Raw genomic sequence first — 26,452 nt, 5'->3', positions numbered from 1 at the left:
TATATATATATATATATATATATATATATATATATATATATATATATACAAACATAACGCTTAGTCGTATAGTCAAGTGTGCAAAATTTGATTGAACTCGGTTCAGATTTAGATATAGCTCCCATATATATATATATATATATATGTATATATATATATATATATATATATATATATATATATATATATATATATATATATATATATATATATATATATATATATATATATATATATATATATATATATATATATATATATATATATATATATATATATATATATATATATATATATATATATATATATATCTATATATATATATATATATATATATATATATATATATATATATATTTATATATATATATATATATATATATATATATATATATATATATATATATATATATATATATATATATATATATATATATATATATATATATATATATATATATATATATATATATATATATATATATATTTATTTATATATATCCCACATATATGTTTTTCTGATTTCGACAAAAATGGTCAAAATACCAACATTTTCCTTGTTTTTACTAACATTGTGTTCCACCCTAGTGCATTAGCCGACTTAAATTTTGAGTCTATAGATTTTGTAGAAGTCTATCAAATTCTGTCCAGATCGAGTGATATTTAAATGTATGTGTTTGGGACAAATACAAAACATTTGACGGATGTAATATGGTATCAAAAATGTAGATCTACAAAGTGGTGCAGGGTATAATATAGTCGGCCCCGCCCGACTTTAGACTTTCCTTACTTGGTTTTTTTTTTTAAGTATGTCTCAAACATTTTATGAGCTAAACGTGGGTATAAAGTTCAATGACCGCTCACATAAGTTCAATATGAACTAAAGCAAACGAACATTTTCATACATTTTCATTTATGAGCTAAACGTGGGTATAAAGTTCAATGACCGCTCACATAAGTTCAATATGAACTAAAGCAAACGAACATTTTCATACGATTCCCAAAAATAGTAAGAATGAACTACTGTATGCTTAAAATGGTCATGATTTGGCGCCAATGATTTTATTCTTTACTATTAGTTCATTTTTTCTTCTATGAGAGGGTGTAATTTCGTGCACTGCAGTTAAAAACTACAACAGGTCATTAAATTTTCCTGGTTTTAACAACGCCTTCTGGAAATCTCAAAATGTGGAGTACAATTTAGTTCAATTTTCGTACGAGTTAGTTTATTCTTCCTATAAAACAGTTCACCTGTTTTTTGGTGTACAAGAGAAGGAGTATGATTATCCCAAACATGTTTCAAAAGCAAAATGTTATATTTTGACGATGACATATCTACTTTGACGTATCTACTTTCACTAATTTAATAAAAATTCCAAGTCCAAGATTGGTGTTGAACAACTCTCAGTTATATTTTTCACAATAATTCGGCAAGAGTCCCGCAGTTCTTACTGCATATCTCCGCACACTATGATGCTTCCTCTTTGTTTACTCTACGGCATAGTGCTTTCAGAGAGACGTTAGGTTAGGTCTGGTTAGGTATAGTGACAACCCGATATTTCAGGCTCACTTAGACTATTCAGACTATGATACCACAGTGGTAAACTTCTCTATTTTCACTGAGTGCTGCCGTCCAGTTCGAGGAGGGTGAACGAGTTATAGCATACGCTAGCAGGACTCTGAATGGGACAGAAAGGAATTGCTCTGCCACGGAGCAAGAGTGTCTGGCGATCGGCCGGGGCATACGCAAATTACGACCATACATAGAGGGCTATCGATTTCAAGTAATCACCGATTATCTGACGTCTTTAACGCCAACTCAATAAACTATCCAAATCCGACACGCGCGGTGGGCCCTCGAACTCCAACAGTATACCTTCGACATATGATACAGGAAAGGTGGCTTGAACGTCATTGTGGCTACGCTCTCCCGGCTACCTGTCGAAACTCTTCAGCGGGCGGTATCGGCATCCACGTCAGAATGTCCCTGGGTGAAAGGGAAAATAGACGAAATGAACATGAATCCCCGGAAGTTTCCCGATTACACTATCGTGGGAAACCAACTGTTCCGACATATCCCCACTCATCCGCGGGACAAAGACAGCCTACCGTGGAATTTATGTGTACAAACCACCCATCGGCCCCAAGTACTAAGGGAGAACCACAGTCAACCCGCCGCAGGGCACATGCACACAAAAAAATATTTTTCTGATTCAATCACGAAATTAATTGATCCAATTAATTTTTTAATTGAAATGTCTTCAATCACAGAAATGATAGTATCAATTAAAAAATTAATTGACAGTCAATTAAAAAATTAATTGATCCAATTAAAAACTTAATTGATACTATTAATTTGTGTGATTGATTTTTATTTCAATTAAAAAATTTGTTGAATCAATTAAATTTTTAATTGAATATTTTTTAAAACTCAATTAAGATTTTAATTGGAAAAATTTTCGTAAATTTTTTCTCTGTGTGGGACTTAGAAATAAGTTGGCATGAGTATACAATTGGCCGGGTATAGCTCGTGACGTTGCTAAGTTTGTTCGGAGAGAAGTTTGTCAGAAATATAAACCAAACCAGACGGCACCTGCAGGCCAGATGTTAGTAACCATTCCGGAGGAAACTATCGGAGGTCAACTTGGATGGGCCTTTAGTTAGAGTACACAGCTACAAAGGAATCACGAATTCCATTGTTAGCATTCCAAGTATAAATTAAATAGTTTTTACGTGTACTATTAGTAGGTTCTTAAATTGTGGGGTGTTCAAATTGTGATATAATCCTCATACAAACGTATCTCAATTTTTTGATTTCCCATTAATTTCCGCAAATTTTAATGCAAAGTTTTCGATAATGGTGCTGCAAAACGATTGTTCAATATGCAATGAAAAAACACGAATAGTACGGACAAATATGTTACGAAAAATCTTTATTTGCATTCATAGATTTTAACCTTCTCTTATTTAGGCCAATATTTTCAGTATATTTAGCATAGAAGACTCATTTCTCAGATACAAAGATTTTTTACTTGGCCAAAAGTTGAACTTTTCATTGAAGGCAATTGGTCAATACAGTTAGGTGATTCGACTTTAAAGTGAGTATCTTCACAAAACCCAAAAATTCAGTTTGTTTGATGTTAACTCTGCTTTAATAAATCTGTAACAAGCCGACGGGAAATTGAGAAAATTTTCACTGAGGAACCTATCACAGGATTGGTACCGATGCTCCAGTTTATCTCAATTTTTAAATTTCCATATAATTTATTAATGACTATACTCAGCAAATGGATCTACACATTTACTGAAATACAACTATTAGAATAATCTATTGTTCAAAATATTCCATTGCATTTGCCTTTCTGACACGATCCGAAATGCTCAAAATCTTCTTAAAAGGTTGTCTTACTAAACTGGCCCAGGAAGTGTACTTTCGAATCCTTTCCTTTCGAAGTCCTAAAGGTTAAATTTACCGCTTCAATGACAAACACGTACCAGAGTGACCGATTTTTTCCTTACGTTTTGATCAGATCTGGGACCGGGATTTATTAATTTCTCTTAGGGAAATTAATGAAACCTACTTTAAATTCGATGATTATTTGAAACTTGATTTTAAAGTCAAAGAGCGTTAAAAAATGTAAGACGTCTTTCATTTTTTATTTAAATTTATACTTGAAGTCGAATTTGAATTTTAATTTGCGAATAACACGCTTATAAAGGACTTTGATTTCAAACTATGGAAAAATGCAAAAAATACGACTTGTTTCACAATATCAAAGGCTATTTGGTTTGGAATTAGTACGAAAATAATTAAAGTAAAAACAATAATCTTCAAAGAGGATAAGTTTTTTTTTTCTGTGTATGTTAGCACCTATATAAATTTATATATATTATATATTGAGGCAATCTCTAATTATGAACCTACAACCTCAAAAAATCGCTTTTGTAACATATACCCCGAATACATTTTGCTTCAAGCATATATATTTTTAGGATTGGTCCAAATAAAATATTGTTTGTACTGTTCAAACATATTATGTTTCACCTTAGGGCATACACTGGTAGTAAAAAATTTTAATGAAATTGTCTTTGTGTGGATATATTTGTAAGGCGCCAATTGGTTACTTTCATGATTTTACTTGCAGCATACTCTCTAGGTCTCTCTTTCTAATCACATATATGTTTATAGGCTATTTTCAAATTAATATATGTTTGCATCTAAGCATATTATATTTACAAGCATTTTATGTCCCAAACATGTTATGCTAGTTTATGAACATTGCGCTTAAAAATATTGTGTTAAAAAATTTGAGTTCCAAGCATATAATTTTTACACCCAAACATATGAAAAACAGTCTTTTTCGTCCATGTATATTGACAATTTTTTGTGATATGGTAAGAAAAAAATGCCACGTACCGGGAGTACCGAATTGAAATCACCTTCCAAGATGCTCAAGAAGTCAAAACAGGCGATCATTTATATGGGGTCTATATAAATAAAGGACGTTATGGACCACATCGCAATATAAAATTGTGGGGTGCAAGACCAATATTCGATACTTTAGAGTATAGGGTAGAGGTGTGCATGTGACACGAAATTGCCGTGACTCACGCATGAGTCGTGAGTCACGCTCATGTCAACGGCGTGAGTGTGCGTGAGCGTGATTAACAAACTAAAATGTCGTGCGTTAGTCACGAAAACAATATCTTCGTGAGTGTGCGTGAGTAACGAATTACGCTCAAGAAAATAATCCCGCCCTTCAACATAAAACGCTTAAAAGTTTAATTCATTTGCAATTTTAGCGACACCTAGGATGTTAAGAGTTTAATAACGCTCTCGATTTTAATCGTGCTCATGATTTCAGACACGTCCCTCAGGTAGATTACTCATAAAATGATTCGTGAGTCACGACATATTTCGTGAGTCACGATATTTTTCGTGAGTCACGACATTTTCGTGCATGAGTTGAAGTTTTCTTTTCGTGAGTGAGCGTGAGACCAAACAATATCGTGCGTGAGTGTGCGTGAGTAAGATATTTCCGTCGTGAGTGTGAGTGTACGTGAGTAAAATATTACTCACGTGCACACCTCTAGCATAGGGTACACAACTTTGGAAAATGGGTTTATAAACGACTCCCGTTTTTATAAGGTTTGATTTTGTTTTTGTTTCTTTTGTTTAGTTAAATCAAAACAAACAAAAAATAAACACAAAGGCTGTTCTTTTCTGAAAAACGAATGGATTTACAAGCACATCTGCCTCGTGGTAAAAATTTAAATACCCTCTTTTCGGGTTTCAAATTAGCAAAAATCAAATTTTTCATCTTCCATATAATTCAAACTACAAAGAAAATGTTAATTCGTGAATAAAGTTCACAGAGAAACATTTACAATCTGTTGGCAATCAAATATTTCGCCTTTTGCGTATTCGAAAACCAGACCAGGGGGATAGGACATGCAATAGTACCCACCCATGAAAAATGTTGAAAAAAATTATTGGATGATTGGCTTTACTTGTGTACTGATGAGTATAAATAACAGCTATGTTACATGACACTGTGGACCAGAGGTGTGCGCGTGACACGAAATACTCGTGACACGCATGATTCACGCGTGAACCACGTGAGTCAAATCCAAAATCCAAAGCAACTCTCGTGAATGTGCGTGAATGGGACTAAAATAAATATGTCGTGTGGGAGCGTGCCTGAGAAAAAAAATCGGTTCGTGTGAATAAAATTTCTGCAAAATCACACTCACGAAAAAATAAAGATTTAATTCATACTGAAATTAATTTAGCTCTCGAACTATATTCTATTTTTGAATTTTGTTACATTTGCTGATTTCCGTTTGGAAAATGTGGTGAGTCTCGTGAATTGTCGTGAATCGTGCGTGACCGTGAGTCTTTAAATGTAGTTCATGCGTGAGTACTGGTTTTCATTTCGTGAATGTGCGTGAGTGGGATTGGCTATCACATGTATCGTACGTGAATAAGCATTTGGCTTCGTGAATGTGCTTGAGTGTTAGTGTAATTTCAGTCACGCGCACACCACTACTGTGGACATTGTGTTGGCTTACACACGTTTTTTGCTTGTGTTTACATTGCTATAAGAAAAAATGTTATTGCCATATTATCGACCCCCTTCTTTTGTATATCCTGCCCATAAGAATGCATTATGGACTGCCTGGCTTAAATATTTACCGGCCAGCTAGCAGACCTGTCTGACTAAAAGTTGGTCCGGCCTTATTTAGCCACTGGATGTCGACATAGATACACCGTTTTAGACATGACGTTTGTTGCTAGTCCATCAAGTAACTTCACCTACATATTATGCAGTTTTTTCTCCTTTATTGTTTCATTCATTCACTCTTTTATTGTGTATTTCTAAGCAGGTCGTTTATTTACTTTTTTTTGCTGTTTTTCTGTTTTTCTTTACAGTAGGAATGAATTCATATATAGATGTAGATAGAGGCCTTTGAAGGTGTTTGTGCGTGTGTGTGTATGTGTATGTGTATGTAACAAAAATAGACATTTAATAGGAAACGTCAAAAGAGATAATTATAGTCAACTATGTTATCGCATTAATATTCATTAGCAGTAGAACTTAATTGATCATGAATTGATGGTAACTACTGTGAAATTACGCTGAGGTGATAAAAAATGTATAGTTCGAAGATTGCAATTAAGGAATTATTCGTAAATTCTATATTATTCGGATATGCCCAATGGATATTAAAAATATGGCTATTAGCGTTTCTGAAATGAGAATTACAATGATAAAAAATATGTACTGGGCTTTCCGAACACTTCAAATTACGACTAAGTGTTTAAAATTAGGAGTTTGGAATTTTTAAATAAATTCAAATAATCAAAGTTTCAATTTCGACGTTGTGAATAGCGATCTCTATATAAATTGATATGATTTTCGTTTCGATTTTCCGTCTGAACGAAAGTTAAACTTGAAAAAAAAAATATAAAATCGAATATTTTTTCCACAGTTCAATGACCGCACAAATAAGTTCAATATGAACTAAAGCAAAAGAAATTTTGCGCACGACTCCCAAAAATAGTAAGAAAAAACTACTGTATGATTAAAATGGTTATTATTTGTCGCCAATGATTGTTTTCTTTACTTTTAGTTCATTTTTATACCCTGCGCCACATTGTGGAACAGGGTATTATAAGTTAGTGCATATGTTTGTAACACCCAGAAGGAGACGAGATAGACACAGGGTGTCTTTGGTAATAATGCTCAGGGTGGGTCCCTGAGTCGATATAACCATGTCCGTCTGTCCGTCCGTCCGTCCGTCTGTCTGTGAACACATTTTTGTGATCAAAGTCTAGGTCGCAATTTAAGTCCAATCGCCTTCAAATTTGGTACATGTTCCTAATTTGGGTCAGAATAGAACCCTATTGATTTTGGAAGAAATCGGTTCAGATTTAGATATAGCTCCCATATATATCTTTCGCCCGATATGCACTAATATGGACCCAGCAGCCAGAGTATTATACCGATTTGCTTGAAATTTTTTACAAGGAGTACCATTGGTAGTATAGTCATGTGTGCCAAATTTTATTGAATCGGTTCAGATTTAGATATAGCTTTCATATATATTTTTCGCCCGATGTGGACTTATATGGCCCCAGAAGCCAGAGTTTTGACCCAATTTGGTTGAAACTAGGAGTACAATTAGTAGTATAGTCAAGTGAGCAAAATTTGATTGAAATCGGTTCAGATTTAGATATAGCTCCCATATATATATCTTTCGCCCGATATGGACTAATATGGTCCTAAAAGCCAGAGTTTTGGCCCAATTTAGTTGAATTTTTGCACAGGGAGTAGATTTAGCATTGTAGCTATGCGTGCCAAATTTGGTTGGAAATCCATTCTGATTTAGATATAGCTCCCATATATATCTTTCGCCCGATATGCACTTATATGGACACAGAAGCCAAAGTTTTATCCCAATTAGCTTGAAATTTTGCACAAGGAGTACAATTGGTAGTATAGTCATGTGTGCCAAATTTTATTGAAATCGGTCCAGATTTAGATATAGCTTCCATATATATTTTTCTACCGATATGGACTTATATGGCCCCAGAAGCCAGAGTTTTGGCCCAATTTGGTTGAAATTTTGCACTAGGAGTACAATTAGTAATATAGTCATGTGTGCCAAATTTGATTGAAATCGGTTCAGATTTCGATATAGCTCCCATATATATGTTTTTCTGATTTTGGTTTGTTAATCACACTCACGCCGTTGACATGAGCGTAAAATCGCCACTGCTTAGTCGAAAAGTTGTAAAAATGACTCTAATTTTCCTAAACTTCTAATACATATATATCAGGCGATAAATCATAAATAAACTTTTGCGAAGTTTCCTTAAAATTGCTTCAGATTTAAATGTGTTTATTTTTTTCTAAAATTGTGTTCCACCCTAGTGCATTAGCCAACTTAAATTTTGAGTCTATAGATTTTGTAAAAGTCTATCAAATTCTGTCCAAATCGAGTGATATTTAAATGTATATATTTGGGACAAACCTTTATATATAGCACCAAACACATTTGACGGATGTGATATGGTATCGAAAATTTAGATCTACAAAGTGGTGCAGGGTATAATATAGTCGGCCCCGCCCGACTTTAGACTTTCCTTACTCTTTTCTTCTATGAGAGGGTGCAATTTCATGAGATGTAGTTAAAAAGCCCAGGTGCATTAAATTTGCCTGGTTTTAACAACGCTTTTTTGGAAATCTTAAAATGTGGAGTATAATTTAGTTCAATTTACGCACGACGTAGTTTATTCCTGCACTGAAAAAAATATTGACCTAATATGGAAGATTATGCAACTTAAATTTTAGGACTCTACATTTACGCAATTCTAAGGTAAGGCAATGTTCCTTAGGGCAAATGTTCCTTAAAATAAAGAAATTTTTCATTTAAAGAACTCGTCTTTAACTCAACTGACATATTTAATTTTTAAATTTAAGATAAAAACGCTTCAAATATAGGCTATGACTTATTTTAAGGATTTGCATCTTTGGTTTAAAGTTTTTTAGCATTAAAACAACTGTTTTTACTTTGAAGTACTTGGCATAATTTGGATTTTGAAACTGGAATTTGTTTGTACATGAATACCTTTATTAATATTTCGCAAACAGAGAATAAAAATTAGATGAATGAGATCTGTATCCAATTTTAATTTTATCGATCATATATTTAAAGCCAGGGAGGTCCTTAAAATATGTTTATATTTTAAAGAATCCGCATCTTTGGCTCGTAATCAATACCAAAATCCTTAAAGGAAGGTCAAAATCTTTGGATGCAAGCAAACTTTTTTTTGAGTGTGCTATAAAACAGTTAACTATTTTTCTGTAAATGTAAACTTAAGCAATTTGCTATTTTTCTCGCTGTATCAATCGGTTCGTTTCAGAAGTTTTTTTAGTTCATGTAGTATCAAAATGTATCGAATTACCAAGCAAGCCACAAATGAAAGAGTCTGCCACAGGTGCCATATAAAGAGGAAATCATATTTTGTAGATTTTTTTTTCCAAAAATGGTAACCAATCAGATTCATATTCATTATGGGCGTATGACGTATAGAGTAGAGGTGTGCACGTGACACGAAATTGTCGTGACTCACGCGTGAGTCGTGAGTCACGCTCATGTCAACGGCGTGAGTGTGATTAACAAACCAAAATGTCGTGCGTGAGCGTGAGTCACGAAAACAATACCTTCGTGAGTGTGCGTGTGTAACGAATTACGCTCACGAAAATAATCCCGCTCTCCAACATAAAACGCTTAAAAGTTAAATTAATTTGCAATTTTAGTGACACCTAGGATGTTAAGAGTTTAATAACGCTCTCGATTTTAATCGTGCTCATGATTTCAGACACGTCCCTCAGGTAAATTACTCATAAAATTATTCGTGAGTCACGTTATATTTCGTGAGTCACGACATTTTTCTTTTCGTGAGTGTGCGTGAGACCTACCAAACAATACCGTGCGTGAGTAAGATTTTTGCGTCGTGAGTTTGCGTGAGCGTGAGTAAAATATTACTCACGTGCACACCTCCAATATATAAAGGGTGATTTGTTAAGAGCTTGATAACTTTTTTTTTAAAAAAAACGCATAAAATTTGCAAAATCTCATCGGTTCTTTATTTGAAACGTTAGATTGGTCCATGACATTTACTTTTTGAAGATAATTTCATTAAATGTTGACCGCGGCTGCGTCTTAGGTGGTCCATTCGGAAAGTCCAATTTTGGGCAACTTTTTCGAGCATTTCGGCCGGAATAGCCCGAATTTCTTCGGAAATGTTGTCTTCCAAAGCTGGAATAGTTGCTGGCTTATTTCTGTAGACTTTAGACTTGAAGTAGCCCCACAAAAAATAGTCTAAAGGCGTCAAATCGCATGATCTTGGTGGCCAACTTACCGGTCCATTTCTTGAGATGAATTGTTCTCCGAAGTTTTCCCTCAAAATGGCCATAGAATCGCGAGCTGTGTGGCATGTAGCGCCATCTTGTTGAAACCACATGTCAACCAAGTTCAGTTCTTCCATTTTTGGCAACAAAAAGTTTGTTAGCATCGAACGATAGCGATCGCCATTCACCGTAACGTTGCGTCCAACAGCATCTTTGAAAAAATACGGTCCAATGATTCCACCAGCGTACAAACCACACCAAACAGTGCATTTTTCGGGATGCATGGGCAGTTCTTGAACGGCTTCTGGTTGCTCTTCACTCCAAATGCGGCAATTTTGCTTATTTACGTAGCCATTCAACCAGAAATGAGCCTCATCGCTGAACAAAATTTGTCGATAAAAAAGCGGATTTTCTGCCAACTTTTCTAGGGCCCATTCACTGAAAATTCGACGTTGTGGCAGATCGTTCGGCTTCAGTTCTTGCACGAGCTGTATTTTATACGGTTTTACTAGATCTTTGCGTAAAATCTTCCATGTGGTCGAATAACACAAACCCAATTGCTGCGAACGGCGACGAATCGACATTTCACGGTCTTCAGCAACACTCTCAGAAACAGACGCAATATTCTCTTCTGTACGCACTGTACGCATTCGTGTGGTTGGTTTAATGTCCAATAAAGTAAACTGAGTGCGAAACTTGGTCACAATCGCATTAATTGTTTGCTCACTTGGTCGATTATGTAGACCATAAATCGGACGTAAAGCGCGAAACACATTTCGAACCGAACACTGATTTTGGTAATAAAATTCAATGATTTGCAAGCGTTGCTCGTTAGTAAGTCTATTCATGATGAAATGTCAAAGCATACTGAGCATCTTTCTCTTTGACACCATGTCTGAAATCCCACGTGATCTGTCAAATACTAATGCATGAAAATCCTAACCTCAAAAGAATCACCCTTTAGTACTAAAGTTACTGAAAAATATTAACTTACTGTGTATTGCAATCAACTGCAAGTTGCTATCATTTCGAAACCGCTCGTCTGACAGCTGTCAGAATTATTCTAGTGACAATTCATTTTATTATTTACAAACTTACAAAAGCATTTTGATTTGATACATCATTCAGAAATAAAGTTATTCGCGATTCGTGAATTCAAGCGTGGCAGTGCAATTGCTTTAAATTTGGTTGGAAACCCACTAGTAGCTACCGTTAGGGTCCTCCGCCATTTAAATGTGAATAAATCTATTATTTCTCGAACCACTGATCGTTACCGCGATACTGGCAGTGTTATACCGTTTCGAAAAGGTGGACGAAAGAAGTCGTAACAACACCAGAAATTATCCGAAAAATGAAGGCCAGGTTTGAACGAAATCCACGTTGCTTCGCTTGTACGAAATTTTCCACTTACCGAATTTGGTTTTCTCCGATGACAAGTCACTTCAAAATGATCGGGTTGCCAAAGAGGTCAGATGAAAATTTACATTTTCGATTAAGCGCCAAAATTCAGGCACCTCTGATGGTAATGGAGATGGCGACCGCAAGTCATGGACGCATCGCACTCAGCATGCGTCAACCCAGAGTGACTTAAAAAGGAGATTCCTCGTTTCTACCACACAATGTCCACCAAAATTTCCGGATCCTAATTGGTTGGACTGGGGCATTTTGGAGAGTAAGTTTGACACCGAAGAATACCAATGTGTCTATCATTTCAAGACGACATATCACCGATAATTGGCCAAATTATCGCAGAGCCACTTTCGTGCCGCGTGTGACGGCTTTGTCGGCGGTTTTAAGGTCATAATTCATGCCAAAGGTAGCCAATTCGACCAAATCTAAACTGATTCTAAATGTTGATGTTATTTCCGACATTTTTTCTGCTTTTGAGCAATAAAATTAAAAAAAAAATTGTTTTTGGTTTGTCATTTTTGTTGTCTTTAGGCGTATTTCACTTCTTATTTTAATAACTACCGCCTTAAGGCATTCTTGGGCATTGGGGAATTCTGCGAGCTGTTATTGTTAAAAAACTGTTTACATGATAGTACTTATCTACACGGACGAAAAAGACTGATTTTCATATGTTTGGATGTAAAAATTATACGTTTGGAACTCAAATTTTTTAACACAATATTTTTAAGTGCAAGCATATAATGTTCATAAACTAGCATAACATGTTTGGGACATATATGTTAGAACATATTATGTTTGGGACATAAAATGTTTGTAAATATAATATGCTTAGATGCAAACATATATTAATTAAGAAATAGCCTATAAACATATATGTGTTTAGAAAGAGAGACCTAGAGAGTATGCTGCAAGTAAAATAATGGAAGTAACCAATTGGCGCCTTAAAAATATATCCACTCAAAGAAAATTTAATTAAATTTTTTTTTCTACCAGTGTAAGCCCTAAGGTGAAACATAATATGTTTGAACAATTCAAACAATATTTTGTTTGGACCTATCCTGAAAATATATATGCTTGAAGCAAAATGTGTTTGGGGTATATGTTACAGAAGCGATTTTTTAGGGTGTATGTATATATCATTTGTCTCCATACTCTTTTCATAAATCGTCATATCTTTTTTGTACATTCAATGACGTGCAACAATGTCATCAGTAAAAAATCGTCCAAATAAAGTTATTTCTAATTTACGTAAGATTTTTACAATAACTAAAAAATTCGCATTAAATGCCAATTTCTTAGGCTACCAATAAATCGGGTTCCGAGAAAACCCAACCATCCATAATGGTGGGCATTAAAGATTCGTTATGGCTGGACATAAAACCACTTCAACATAGCACCATGCTTTGTTGAATTAAATTTCAGCAGAAACGAAAAGAAAAAAACAAACATTTACGATCCACATGTATCATTTTCTTGCAGCTTTAACTATTTTTGCAACAATGAATGTGGGCACTCTTTATGGCAAAACGGGAAAAAAATGATTAAAAGAATTAAAAACCGAAACTTTTGCAACCATAATTACCAATAAACAATTGCTATGAAATTATCATTATTAATACGTGCATTATCCGTAAATATTTGCAAAGCAACAAAACCCATATTTAATTTCATTTCTCTTTACCTCTTCGACAGGTCTATTGCAGTTCTCATGTACCTAGGACTGGGCCTGGCCATTTGGATAATACATCGGTGGGCATAAGGCAGGCATTGAATGCACCACGCACCAACAAATTTGTGAATGAGCAGATACGTGGAACACGTACCGAAGTTGATGGTAAGTCATTTGGTACAAAGTACAATGAACTTGGGAAAATTTTTTTCTGGGATTTTTCATTTACGATAGTTGGGTAGGAGAGCATCTTTTTCAATTAAATGTCAATACGAAGAAAATAAAAAGCAATACAATACAAAACCGAAACAAAAATAGCTTTAATTAATATTTAATTGGCTAAAAATGAGACAAAAACACTGACTTCCACAAAATATTGACTAATCATAGGCCTTACTTAAAAGTTCTCATGTGACTTTTCATTTGCTTGTCCCAATTTCAGGAAGCTTCGGTTCACGACAATCAACCCCAAATGGCTATGGCACCCGTGAGGTTAGCTCTCCATCACAGAATGAATCCGATTACAAATATGGGCGTTTCGATGCTAGTGCATTGCACATTGCCCATGCACTCAAACAGACTGAAATCCAAAAGGCTTATAATAAAGCGAGAGAAAAACCCATTGATTTCTATTTGGTAAGTGAAAATACTGCAAGTTTTTCTTTTCTCTAATTTCTTCTAGCAATCGTTACATTATTGATTGAGCCAGGCTAAAAAGTGTCTAGACATTAGAATGAGCTATGCAATTTAACATCAATGATGTTCAGAAGTTGTTGCACCAGAAGAAGATGATGGAAAACAAGTTTGGTTCTTAAGTCTTTTGTTTTGCTTGTTTGGCGAGAGAAAAAACGAGCATTTCCTCTTGGGTTATGTACAAAGCATGATTTTACTTTTTATGGATGACATGTGTGTATGAACGTACCAAAGAATTGTGGAAAACTAACGCATTCTGGTTTGAGAAAGTTTTTGGAGAAAATGAACCTGTAGAGAAACGAGTTTTTGCATCAAGTTGTTAGTTGTCTTTGCATATATGCTCAAAGTCGATGAAAGTATATTAAAAAGTATATTAAAATTATTCTAAGCATTGCTTTTTTGGTTTAAAAAAATACAATTGCGAAAAAACAAATACGTTTTAAGAAAGTTTCCATTACTTTAATAATTTTTTGCGTGAGTTAGTTAAATTAACTAAAACAGAGGAAAAACTTATACACAAATGAAGGGTCTCCCACAAAATAGTTCAGAATTTCTTAAAATTTGTAAATTTTACCTATAATGAGCATATCATGAACTTCGTATCCAAGGCCGTAGCCAGGATTTTAATTCGGGGGGGGGGGTTCAACTTTAAAAAAAAATATTCATATAATCTCATGTGTAGAAAATTTTATTTATGCATAGGTATGTATACAATATTTTTATACCCTCCACCATAGAATGGTGACGGGGTATAATAAGTTTGTCATTCCGTTTGTAACACATCGAAATATCGATTTCCGACTATATAATGTATATATATTCTTGATCAGGGAGAAATTCTAAGACAATATAACCATGTCCGTCTGTCTGTCTGGCTGTCTGTTGTAATCACGCTACAGTCTTCAATAATGAAGCAATCGTGCTGAAATTTTGCACAAACTCGTTTTTTGTCTGCAGGCAGGCCAAGTTCGAAGATGGGCTATATCGGTCCAGGTTTTGATATAGTCCCCATATAAACCGACCTCCCGATTTGGGGTCTTGGGCTTATAGAAATCGTAGTTTTTATCCAATTTGCCTGAAATTTGAAACCCAGAGGTATTTTATGACCATAAAGAGGTGTGCCAAAAATGGTGATTTTCGGTCCATGTTTTGGTATAGCCCCGATATAGACCGATCTCCCGATTTTACTTCTTGGGCTTATAGAAACCGCAGTTTTTATTCAATTTACCTGAAATTGGAAATCTAGAGGTATTGTAGGACCACAAATACGTGTGCCAAAAATTGTGAGTATCGGTCCATGTTTTGGTATGGTCCCCATATAAAACGACCTCCCGATTTGGGGTCTTGGGCTTATAGAAACCGTAGTTTTTATCCAATTTGTCTGAAATTGGAAATCTAGAGGTATTTTAGGACCATAAAGAGGTGTGCCGAAAATGGTGAGTATCGGTCCATATTTTGGTATAGCCCCCATATAGACCGATTTCAAGATTTTACTTCTTGGGCTTCTAGAATCCGAAGTTTTTATCCTATTTGCCTGAAATTGGAAATCTAGAGGTATTTTCGGGTCATAAAGAGGTGTGCCGAAAACGGTGAGTATCGGTCCACATTTTAGTATAGCCCCCATAAGAACGATCTCCCGATTTAACTCCTTGGGTTTCTAGAAACCGTAGTTTTTATCTGATTTGCCTGAAATTGTAAATATTCTGGTATTTTAGGCTCACAAAAACGTGTATCGGATTAAGTTTTTATCGATACATTTGGTAATGCCTCCGTATAGACCGACTTCACTTCTTGAGGGTGTAGAAGGCGCACTGATCATGAAAATTGCTTGAAACTCAATGTAAAATTTCCAGATTTTACTTCTACAGATTTAAGATTTCAAATCAAGACTTTATTTTATAATTTTCTTGCACACTTACAAGAGATGTTAATGATTCCTTTAAAACTCAAACAAAAATGGTTCTTATAAATCCAAAATCTGATATAGTCCTCATAGGTGAAATCTTTAAATTTATCTTCGGGAATATCCTCAAGTCCTCAAGCCCTCCTGAAATTTCAAAGCAAACCCTAATATTTGGTTCATGGTGGTGGGTATTTAAGATTCGGCCCGGCCGAACTTAGTGCTGTATATACTTGTTTTAATATTAAATTGAGCCGACGGGCTTTTTGGGCAGCAAATAAATCAATGACTTCTTCAGTCGGCACATTTATTCGGCGATGAAGCGACATTAATGCCAATCCTTTGAGTCTACTCTCGCTAGTCGAATTTCTAAGATACGTCTTTAATCATTGTTGAAAATGAACGTTCGGATGAGCACGTAGTAACTGCAGGGATGGAAAATGCAGTACTTTAGTACTTTTTTTTAACCTTTTTCACCCCGGTCAGTACCGTAGTACCCCCGCGAATGATTTAGTATCTTTTGTGTAGACATTTTTGAGTCGATATCAGATTTATGGTACAATAGCTTTGACAAAATGTTTTAATATTTTGAGAAAGTCTTTATCAACCTTATTTGCTAATATGGCATACTTGCCATACAAATATGGCAAAACAGACATGTTCATGTGGGAAGAAAATCTCGATTTTGTAAAAGACATAGTCAAAAACAGGATTTTATTGAACTTCAAGAAAGTTTTAGTCGAAAAAAGAATGCGATTCTATATTATCGATTTTTTATTTCGGTAGAAATAGTTGTCAACATTTTATTTCTATATAGAATTTTTGCCAAATTTTATTTTTATAGAAAATTTTGTCAAAATTTTATTTCAATTGAAAATTTTGTAAAAATATTATTTCTATAGGAAATTTTTGCAAAATTTTATTTCCATAGAAAATTTTGTCAAAATTTTATTTTCTTTAAAATTCAGTCTCTTGACAATAATCTTCCAGTGAAATTTTTGTTGAAATTTAGTAAAAAGTACCTTTCCGCTCAAAAAATACCTTTTTTGTACTTTCTTAAAAATTGTATTTTCCATCCCTGAGTAACTGGCAAAGTGACCAAAATTTTTACAAGAATATACACGTTTGGAAAAATCTCTTTATTGCTTCCATCGCTGAATTAGACAGGTTCTTTTCGCAGGTTTTGCGCCATTTCATTTACACATGTGTGTTTGGCTGTTTCGTTGTTGTTGCTACACACATAAAAAGCAGAAATACATTTTCCAAAAATGAAATTTGTGGTGCGAGAACAAAAATAATTTGTTTTTTTTTCGACCGTCGTTTGACGGGCTTTTCAACTAGTATTCTATGATTTGTGCAAGTTTTATAGGTAAGCGTTTTTCAAAATAAAACCTCCAGCTTTTCTTCAACATCTTCGATAAGATTTTTCTATGCAGCTAAAAATATATATTTATTTATATAAAAATATTCATTCATTTCGGGGGGGGGTTTGATCCCCCTCATCCCCCCCCCCCTGAATACGGCCTTGTTCGTATCGTACTAAAGACATTTTTGCAATTTTTAACTCTAATTTTTCCCTTCAAACTTCGAAATTTTCTTTAACAAGTGAAAAAAGTAATTGTGTCTAATAAATTTTCTTGAATTTGTCGAAAATTATTTACTTAGTTTTGTCAAATCGGCGTAAAAAATCTGCGTTTCTAATACAGTTTAGTTAAAATTATCTAAAATTAAACTATTTTTTCTAAAATTAACTAAAATTTTCTCTCCTTGTGGGTTCACTCTTTTTTCAGTTCTCGTAACGATAACTGAAAGAATAAGTCATATTTTGGTATTCCTGCTAATGCTTAATAGTCATTTTCGATTTTATTTCAGTTGTAAAGTAGTCAACAATCCAAAATTTTGCAAAAGGCAATATTTCTTGATCAAAAAATTAGAATAACCGTTTTTTTGCTTCGGCATTTCAAGTTTTGGAAAACAAACGGCGAATTAGATTGGGGAAAAATGTGCAAAATTCTTGAAATTGATTGTAAAATATGAAGGACACTGTCATAGATTTTGGATCCTGTATCTCTCACAATATTATGAATTAGCAATAACTGTAGAATTACATTATTATTTGGGAAAAAGTAGTGTAACACCAAGGCAACATGTTTTTTGGGAAACGAAATCTTTAAATTGCTGACTGAAGCATAAAGATTAACTAAATTCGGGTCTCCCACAAAATAGTTCAGAATTTCTTAAAATTTGAAAATTTTACATATAAACTTTAGGATTCGAAATTTACAAAATGTTAAGGACACATTTCTTTAAAATAATGAAATTTGAATAAAAATAAAGTTTATAATCTTGCTTCAAATTTTTTTCATTAAATTTAGGACACAAATTTTCTAAATTAGCGTCCCTCCGTTAAAGTCGCATGTCTTTGAACTAAGGCTAATTTTCCTTAAAGTAAAGAAACACATTTTTGAGTTAAAGAAATTGTCCTTAATCTAACTGAAATATTGAAATGTTATATTTAAGATAAAAACGCTTCAAATATAGGCTAAGACAGATTTTGAGGATTTAACATCTTTGGTTCAAAGTGGAGTTTGGAATTAAGAAAACATTTTGTCCTTTGAAGTATCAGTTATAATTTGGATTTTTAAACTAACATTTGTTTGTACATGAATAGTTTTATTAATATACCGCGAAAAGAGAGTGAACATTTTATAATTGAGATTTTTTTAACCTAATTTTAATCTTATTGGTCCCAGATTTAAAGCCAGATAGGTCGCTAAAATATTTCTTTATTTTAGAGAAGCCGCATCTTTGGTTCAGAAGCAATACCAACATCCTTAAGGGAAGGTCAAAACCTTTGGATCCCAGTAAACTTTTTTTGAGCGTAGAAGAGAAAACTAAACTAGTAATTTCTAAACGCTTTAATACCAATTTCAATATAATTTAACCCTTAAACGCACAAGAACACCGATTCCTCCGAAAAATATATAATATGCAAAATGGCAAAAAAACATCTGTACTGAAAAAAATATTATCGTGAGGTCAAAGATTTCATGTCTTTAAAATACGAATGCGAATTTTGCTTAGCATAACAGATTGGCTGATAAGTCCCCGGTCTAACAAAGAAAAACACATTTTTTTGTCAAAATTCGTTTTTATTATTCAACTTAGTTCCCTTCAAGAGCGATACAACGATTATAACGACCTTCCAATTTTTTGATTCCATTTTGGTAGTACTCCTTCGGTTTTGCCTCAAAATAGGCCTCAGTTTCGGCGATCACCTCTTCATTGCAGCCAAATTTTTTCCCTGCGAGCATCCTTTTGAGGTCTGAGAACAAGAAAAAGTCGCTGGGGGCCAGATTTGGAGAATACGGTGGGTGGGGAAGCAATTCGAAGCCCAATTCATGAATTTTTGCCATCGTTCTCAATGACTTGTGGCACGGTGCGTTGTCTTGGTGGAACAACACTATGGGGCCGTTTTGCCGCAATATCGACCTTCAAACGCTCCAATAACGCCATATAATAGTCACTGTTGATGGTTTTTCCCTTCGCAAGATAATCGATAATTATTCCATGCGCATCCCAAAAAACAGAGGCCATTACTTTGCCAGCGGACTTTTGAGTCTTTCCACGCTTCGGAGACGGTTCACCGGTTGCTGTCCACTCAGCCGACTCTCGATTGGACTCAGGAGTGTAGTGATGGAGCCATGTTTCATCCATTGTCACATATCGACGGAAAAACTCGGGTGTATTACGAGTTAACAGCTGCACACCGCTCAGAATATCAACACGTTGCTGTTTTTGGTCAAATGTGAGCTCGGACGGCATCCATTTTGCACAGAGCTTCCGCATATCCAAATATTAATGAATGATAGACCAACACGTTCCTTTGATATCTTTAATGCGTCTGCTATCTCGATCAACTTCATTTTACGGTCATTCAAAATCATTTTGTGGATTTCGTCGGTAACCACCTATTTCGGGCATCCACTGCGTTCACCGTCCTCCGTGCTCATTTCACCACGCTTGAATTTTGCATACCAAACAATTATTGTTGATTTCCCTGGGGCAGAGTCCGGAAACTCATTATCAAGCCAAGTTTTTGCTTCCACCGTATTTTTCCCTTCAGAAAACAGTAATTTATCAAAATACGAAATTCCTTTTTTTCCATTTTTTTCACAATAACAAAAGTTGCTTCACAAAAGACGCTCTACCTCACAAACTAATTGATTACAGACTTCAAATTTTGACACGAATCATTTGAAGGTTGGTACTATATAAAAATAATATGCATCTATCCATCTATGTGTCAGACCGGGGACTTATCAGCCAACGTGTTATATTCTGGGTCGTGGTGAAATTCTGAATCGATCTGAGCATGTCCGTCCGTCTGTTGAAATCACGTTAACTTCCGAACGAAACAAGCTATCGACTTGAAACTTGGCACAAGTAGTTGTTATTGATGTAGGTCAGATGGTATTGTAAATGGGCCATATCGGTCCACTTTTACGTATAGCCCCCATATAAACGGACCCCCAAATTTGGCTTGCGATTGCTCTAAGAGAAGCAAATTTCATCCGATCCGGCTGAAATTTGGTACATGGTGTTAGTATATGGTATCTAACAACCATGCAAAAATTGGTCCATATCGGCCCATAATTACATATAGCCCCCATATAAACCGATCTCCCGATTTGACCTCCGGAGCCTCTTAGAAGAGCAAAAGTCATCCGATCCGATTGAAATTTGGTACGTGGTGTTAGTATATTGTCTCTAACAACCATGCCAAAAGTGGTCCATATCGGTCCATAATTATATATAGCTCCCATATAAGCCGATCCCCGGATTTGACCTCCAGAGCCTCTTAGAGGAGCAAAATTCATCCGATCCGGTTGAAATTTGGTACGTGGTGTTAGTATATGGTCTCTAACAACCATGCAAGAATTGGTCCATATCGGTCCATAATTATATATAGCCCCCATATAAATCGATCCCCAGATTTGTCCTCCGGAGCCTCTTGGAGGAGCTAAATTCATCCGATCCGGTTGAAATTTGGAACACGGTGTTAGTATAAGGCCGCTTATAACCATGCCATAATTGGTCCATATCGGTTCATAATCATGGTTGCCACTCGAGCCAAAAATGATCTACCAAAATTTTATTTTTGTAGAAAACATTGTCAAAATGTTATTTCTATAGAAAAATTTGTCCAAATTTAATTTCTATAGAAAATTTTGTCAAAATGTTATTTCTATAGAAAATTTTGTCAAAATTGTATTTCTATAGAAAATTTTGTCAAAATTTTATTTCTATAGAAAATTTGGTCAAAATTTTATTTCTATAGAAAATTTTGTCAAAATTTTATTTTTATAGAAATTTTTTTTTCCAAATGTTACTTCTATAGAAACTTTAAACTTAATTATATACGTACTTAATCGGCCTTTTTTAGTTTAATATACACCACGTACGGACTATTTGGCATATATTGTCAGGAAGTTTTAAGATACCTTGCCATCGGCAAGTGTTACCGCAACCCATGTAATTCGATTGTGGATGACAGTCTTCAGTAGAAGTTTCTACGCAATCCATGGTGGAGGGTACATAAGCTTCGGCCTGGCCGAACTTACGGCCGTATATACTTGTTTGCTTTGTAGTCAAGATGCAAAAAGACAAATTCATTAAATTTAAAGAATTTTTCTGAATTATTAAAGTCAAGTTGACCTTAGCCCAAACATTTTTTCATTCATGTTATGATACCCATGTTTAAGTCAAATCACTTAATTATAAGGACAAGACGACTTTATTGAAAAGTTTATCGACTTTTGGAAAAGGGAAAAAACTTTATATTAGAGAAATGCGTCTTCTATGCTAGGCAAAATTTGCATTCTTATTTTAAAGACATGAAATCGTTGGCCTCACGACAATATTTTTTTCAGTGTATAAACCCAGTAATACCAAATATTTCTATGGTATATAGTACAACAATAAACATTTGTATTCCTGCCAGTGCTTACGATGCTAACACTCTAGGTGTTGAACCATATCAGCTATCTCCAGCCATTTATCGAATGACGGCAATATTTTGTTGTCGCTATTATTTTGCATTATGCAAGTAAACGTTTGCGTCATGCCCATAAAATCAAAGAAAAAATCTTAAAAAGTACAAAATATTTGAACAACTAAAAATCACATTTCACACAGATATTTATGGCACAACGACATGTGTTAATTGCACCGCCACTACTATCACTCACCATGTTGCATAAATGCAACCTAAAAGATCAAATATACAACGCGTGTACGAGTTGTATGAAAAAATGTTCGTTAAAAATGGCAAAATTTTATTAGACATAAGCATACATATATTTGAGTTTATATTTTTTTCATCATTCAAATATTCAGTTTTAAATTTACAACCTACGCACTTGAATGGTGGTGTCAAATCTTTGCAAAAGATGTGAATTCATGGATACCTGAGTGTAGGAATAAACATCACCGTTTATAGTCCACATGTCTGTAATTCACTCCATCCGCTGATGTTTATCTTACAACACTAGCTTATACACTAATAGAAAAAATTACGTTCCATAGTCGTGAACGGACGGTGACAAAATGAAACGGAAACGTGCACAAAAAATCAAAACGGAATGTTCACAATTTCGTCCACGGGCGTTCACAATTTCATGAACGGCATTCGTTTTTCTTTGGCCATGAAAAGTCTTAAAATAATCGTTAGACGTTATTATGACAACTCCCTCGGTGGTGCAATGTGCTAAGGCGACTGTTAACGCGTATGGTGCAGGAAACACAGGTTCGAGTCACGCTAGCGGAAGTTTTTTTTTAATTTTGTTTATAAAGTCGTAACCATAACGTTGTCAGATCATGAACGCTGGTTGTTGTTTTGACAACGCATGGTGTCATTTTATCGTTGTCAGATTGACACCGCCTGTTCACAGTTTGACACCACATGTGTGTTGATTCACTTTCATGAACGAATCGTTTTGAAATGAGCACGCCGTGCATGATTTTTTCTATGAGTGTATGTGGCAAAAATATGCTTGGTAATTTCTTATTTTCACTATAATTTAGTGCATCCTAAGTGCAATTACTAAATAAAATATACTAAATAAAATTTCGTATCTTCCGACGATATAATTTTAAAACTAGTTCTGCGATTGAATACATACACTAAAAAATACTTTTATTTTCTTATGAAAGAAATTTTAGACATTTTTTAGATAATTTATTATTGGTGGTCTAAACATTTCTTTAAAACCTAAGAAAAAAAGAATTGGAGTCGTTCGTTGCATGGCCTGTTATACACTGAACAAAAATCTTGCCCTGTTCCAAAGATTTTATCTCTAAACTAATGATTTTGGTATTGATTCAGAGCCAAAGAAACGGAGAATTTATGTAAGAATACATTTAAGGCACAAGTTGTAAGTTGATGGTTAGGTTAGGTTAAAGTTGCAGCCCGATTAAGATTCAGGCTCACTTAGACTATTCAGTCCTTTGTGATACCACATTAACTAAAAGTACCTATTACATATGAGCACTTCTAGTTTTAACCGCTGAACCTTCTCGATTATTTTCTTCTGTTGAACCAACCAGATTGTTCCAAAAACATTAGCAGACTGCTTAAGTTAACGTTTTCCAGGTCCGCCAGTAATCTCTAGCTATATGCCCCTAAAATTTGCTTACGCCTTACACGAAATGCAGGACACTCACACAAGAGGTGTTTTATTGATTCCTTTTCCTCCGCATCACGACAGCTCATACAATAGTCATTGTACTTCGCACCAATAGTTTTTGCAAAATCGCCTATCAGGCAGCGACCAGGGGTGATAACTGGCGTCTCGAGAACACTAGCATATCTAGTGTGCGGTTTAAGTTTAAATGGGGCGATATTTGCTTGGTGTCGTTACAACCCTTACAATTCTCCCATCGAACATTTGCCATCCTGACAGTCTTCTCACGCAGTAAGAGCTTACAGGCAGCCAGAGGTATACCAACAGATTCTAGTTCCCCTGGAATATGTAAGGTAGTTCCTAGCCTTGCTAGCTCATCTGCTTCGCAGTTCCCCGGTATGTTCCTATGGCCAGGCACCCATATTAGGTGAATATTGTGCTGCTCAGTCATCTCATTGAGAGATTTCTGGCAGTCGATGGCCGTTTTCGAGTTGAGGAACATAGAGTCCAAGGATTTTATTGCAGGTTGACTGTCTGAGTATATATTAATGCCAATATTGCTTGGAGCATTACTTCTCAACCAATTCATCACTTCTCTTATTGCTAATATTTCAGCCTGAAAACACTACAGTGATCAGGTAATCTTTTAGCTATTCGAAGTTCCAGATTTTTAGAATATACTCCGAAACCCACTTGTCCATCCAATTTGGAGCCATCAGTGTAGAAATCTATATATCTTTTATTCCCCGGGGTCCGTGTACACCACGCCTCACTATTGGGAATTAGAGTCTCAAACTTTTTGTCGAAAAGTGGTCTCGCCAAAGTGTAATCCACTATGTTAGGCACATTTGGTATTATTTTGAGGACCGAACTGTGACCGTAACTTTTTTCCGACCACAGCGATAGCTCGCGCAACCGCACAGCCGTTGTTGCAGCTGACTGTTTGGCCAAAATGTCTAAAGGCAATAGATGCAGCATGACATTAAGGGAATTTGTTCCTGTCTTGCTGATGATATACCATCAACGTCCTTCACAGGCGACCCAATGACAGTATTAAGGACAAATTTGTTTAAAATAATGAAATTTTTATTAATTAATAATTTTTGAATTTTTAAATTGCCATTTGCTTCTACGTGAATTGCTTTATTAATATATCACATGTTTGGCTCGGATTTAATACCAAAATCATTAGGAGAAATCAAAATCTTTTATGATATTTAATTATGTAATAAGTAGAAAATGTAACAAATTAGGTAGTGCATCACTGTAAGAACTGTTTTGGAAACAACTTGTTCAAATTCAAATTTCCAAAATGTTTTTAAACTTAACAACTTTGAAAATAACTCGAATTTATTTCTCCTTTGGTTCACTGTTTTCACATTGTAATGAATTAGTAGCAATTTGGAAAAGTCCCCAGAGGGTGGCACCGCGCATGCAAACCATCCTAGTACACAGATATTCATTCACGCATACTGTTTGTCACGAAATTAGACGAAAACTTGTTATTTTTTTTTTACATTCTACACGAAAACTCACAACAAACCACACGCCTTGGTATGTAACTCGAAAGAGACCAAATGTTTGCGATACGTATAAGTGTTTGGGAGTTTTAGGCGTTACATTTTGGAATTTTAGATTTTTTTTAATTTATACCCAAAATTAAGTTTTTTCTATCATAGTTTAGTGCATGTGCATAATAAGAGCTTGGGTAGACAATCCTCCAACACTGGCGATGAATCTTAGGTCACACAATATGTGAGTTTTGTTTTTTGATTTTCATTTGAAGCCTCGAAATTAATTACACTGCAAAGAGGAAATGGGAGGTTTATCTTCGGTTACTTTCTTCGCTTCTTTGGCTCGGAACCAATACCAAAATTTTTAAAGTAAAGACAAAATCTTTGGAACCGGGCATGCCTTTTTTCAGTGTGGTTAAAATGGTCATGATTTGGCACCCATGATTTTCTTCTTTACATTTAGTTCATTTTTGCTTCTATGAGAGGGTGTAATTTCTTGGACCGCAGTTAATGAGTACAACAGGACATTACATTTTCGTAGTTTTAACAACGTTTTGTGGAAATCTCAAAATGTGTTATTCATTCTTCCTTGTTATTTCAAGAGGACAATTGTTGACCAATTTCATTTTTTTTTTCTGCGTATACAATCAAGTAAATTTAAAATTAAATTATATAATAAATATCATTATTAAGGGTGTCATTTTCTCATTTAATAAACACTTCCTTGCAATTGTTATTAAAAAAGATTTTAAACTTTTCAATTGGGAAAGTTGGTTATGTAAAGTAAAGCGGCCCACTGTTTTATATGCTTCATGTCCGTTCATAGAAATATTACGATCATAGATCAGAAGGACAAATATTCATTAAAACCCACGACTATTTCGAAAGAAATTGTATTATGTATTAATTTTATTAATTAATTACTTTATTTTATATACTCGTCTCTTCTAAAACTAGAATAAAGTGCGACTAAATCTTCCTACTCTTTAGTTTTCTTAAGCACTATTTTGTCGGGTTTGTGTTTTTACAATTTCCACTTCTAACTGTCTATCTGAGCAAGCATTAGAACCTAGTATGTATGGATTTACATCATGTCCATATCGTGAAGAACATTGTGAACAGTTGCATTTGTTGCATGTTTTCGAATTGTTAATGTTAAT

The 26,452-nt window shown here is 34.7% G+C and overlaps 1 protein-coding gene across 2 annotated transcripts in view; it reads left to right on the top strand.

Moving 5' to 3' along the window:
* Positions 1-26,452, top strand: part of Hil (peptidase hillarin) — a 162,932-nt gene that overhangs the window by 93,552 nt on the left and 42,928 nt on the right. For both annotated transcript variants that reach the window (XM_075309280.1, XM_075309281.1), the window contains exons 3-4: positions 13,524-13,665; positions 13,943-14,136. In XM_075309280.1, the coding sequence (XP_075165395.1) occupies positions 13,524-13,665; positions 13,943-14,136 (336 nt within the window). The remainder of the gene's footprint in view (positions 1-13,523; positions 13,666-13,942; positions 14,137-26,452) is intronic.

This window comes from Haematobia irritans, chromosome 5 (assembly GCF_050003625.1).
Source record: "Haematobia irritans isolate KBUSLIRL chromosome 5, ASM5000362v1, whole genome shotgun sequence".
NCBI lineage: Eukaryota > Metazoa > Arthropoda > Insecta > Diptera > Muscidae > Haematobia > Haematobia irritans.
This window is presented reverse-complemented; position numbering and strand designations above follow the sequence as displayed.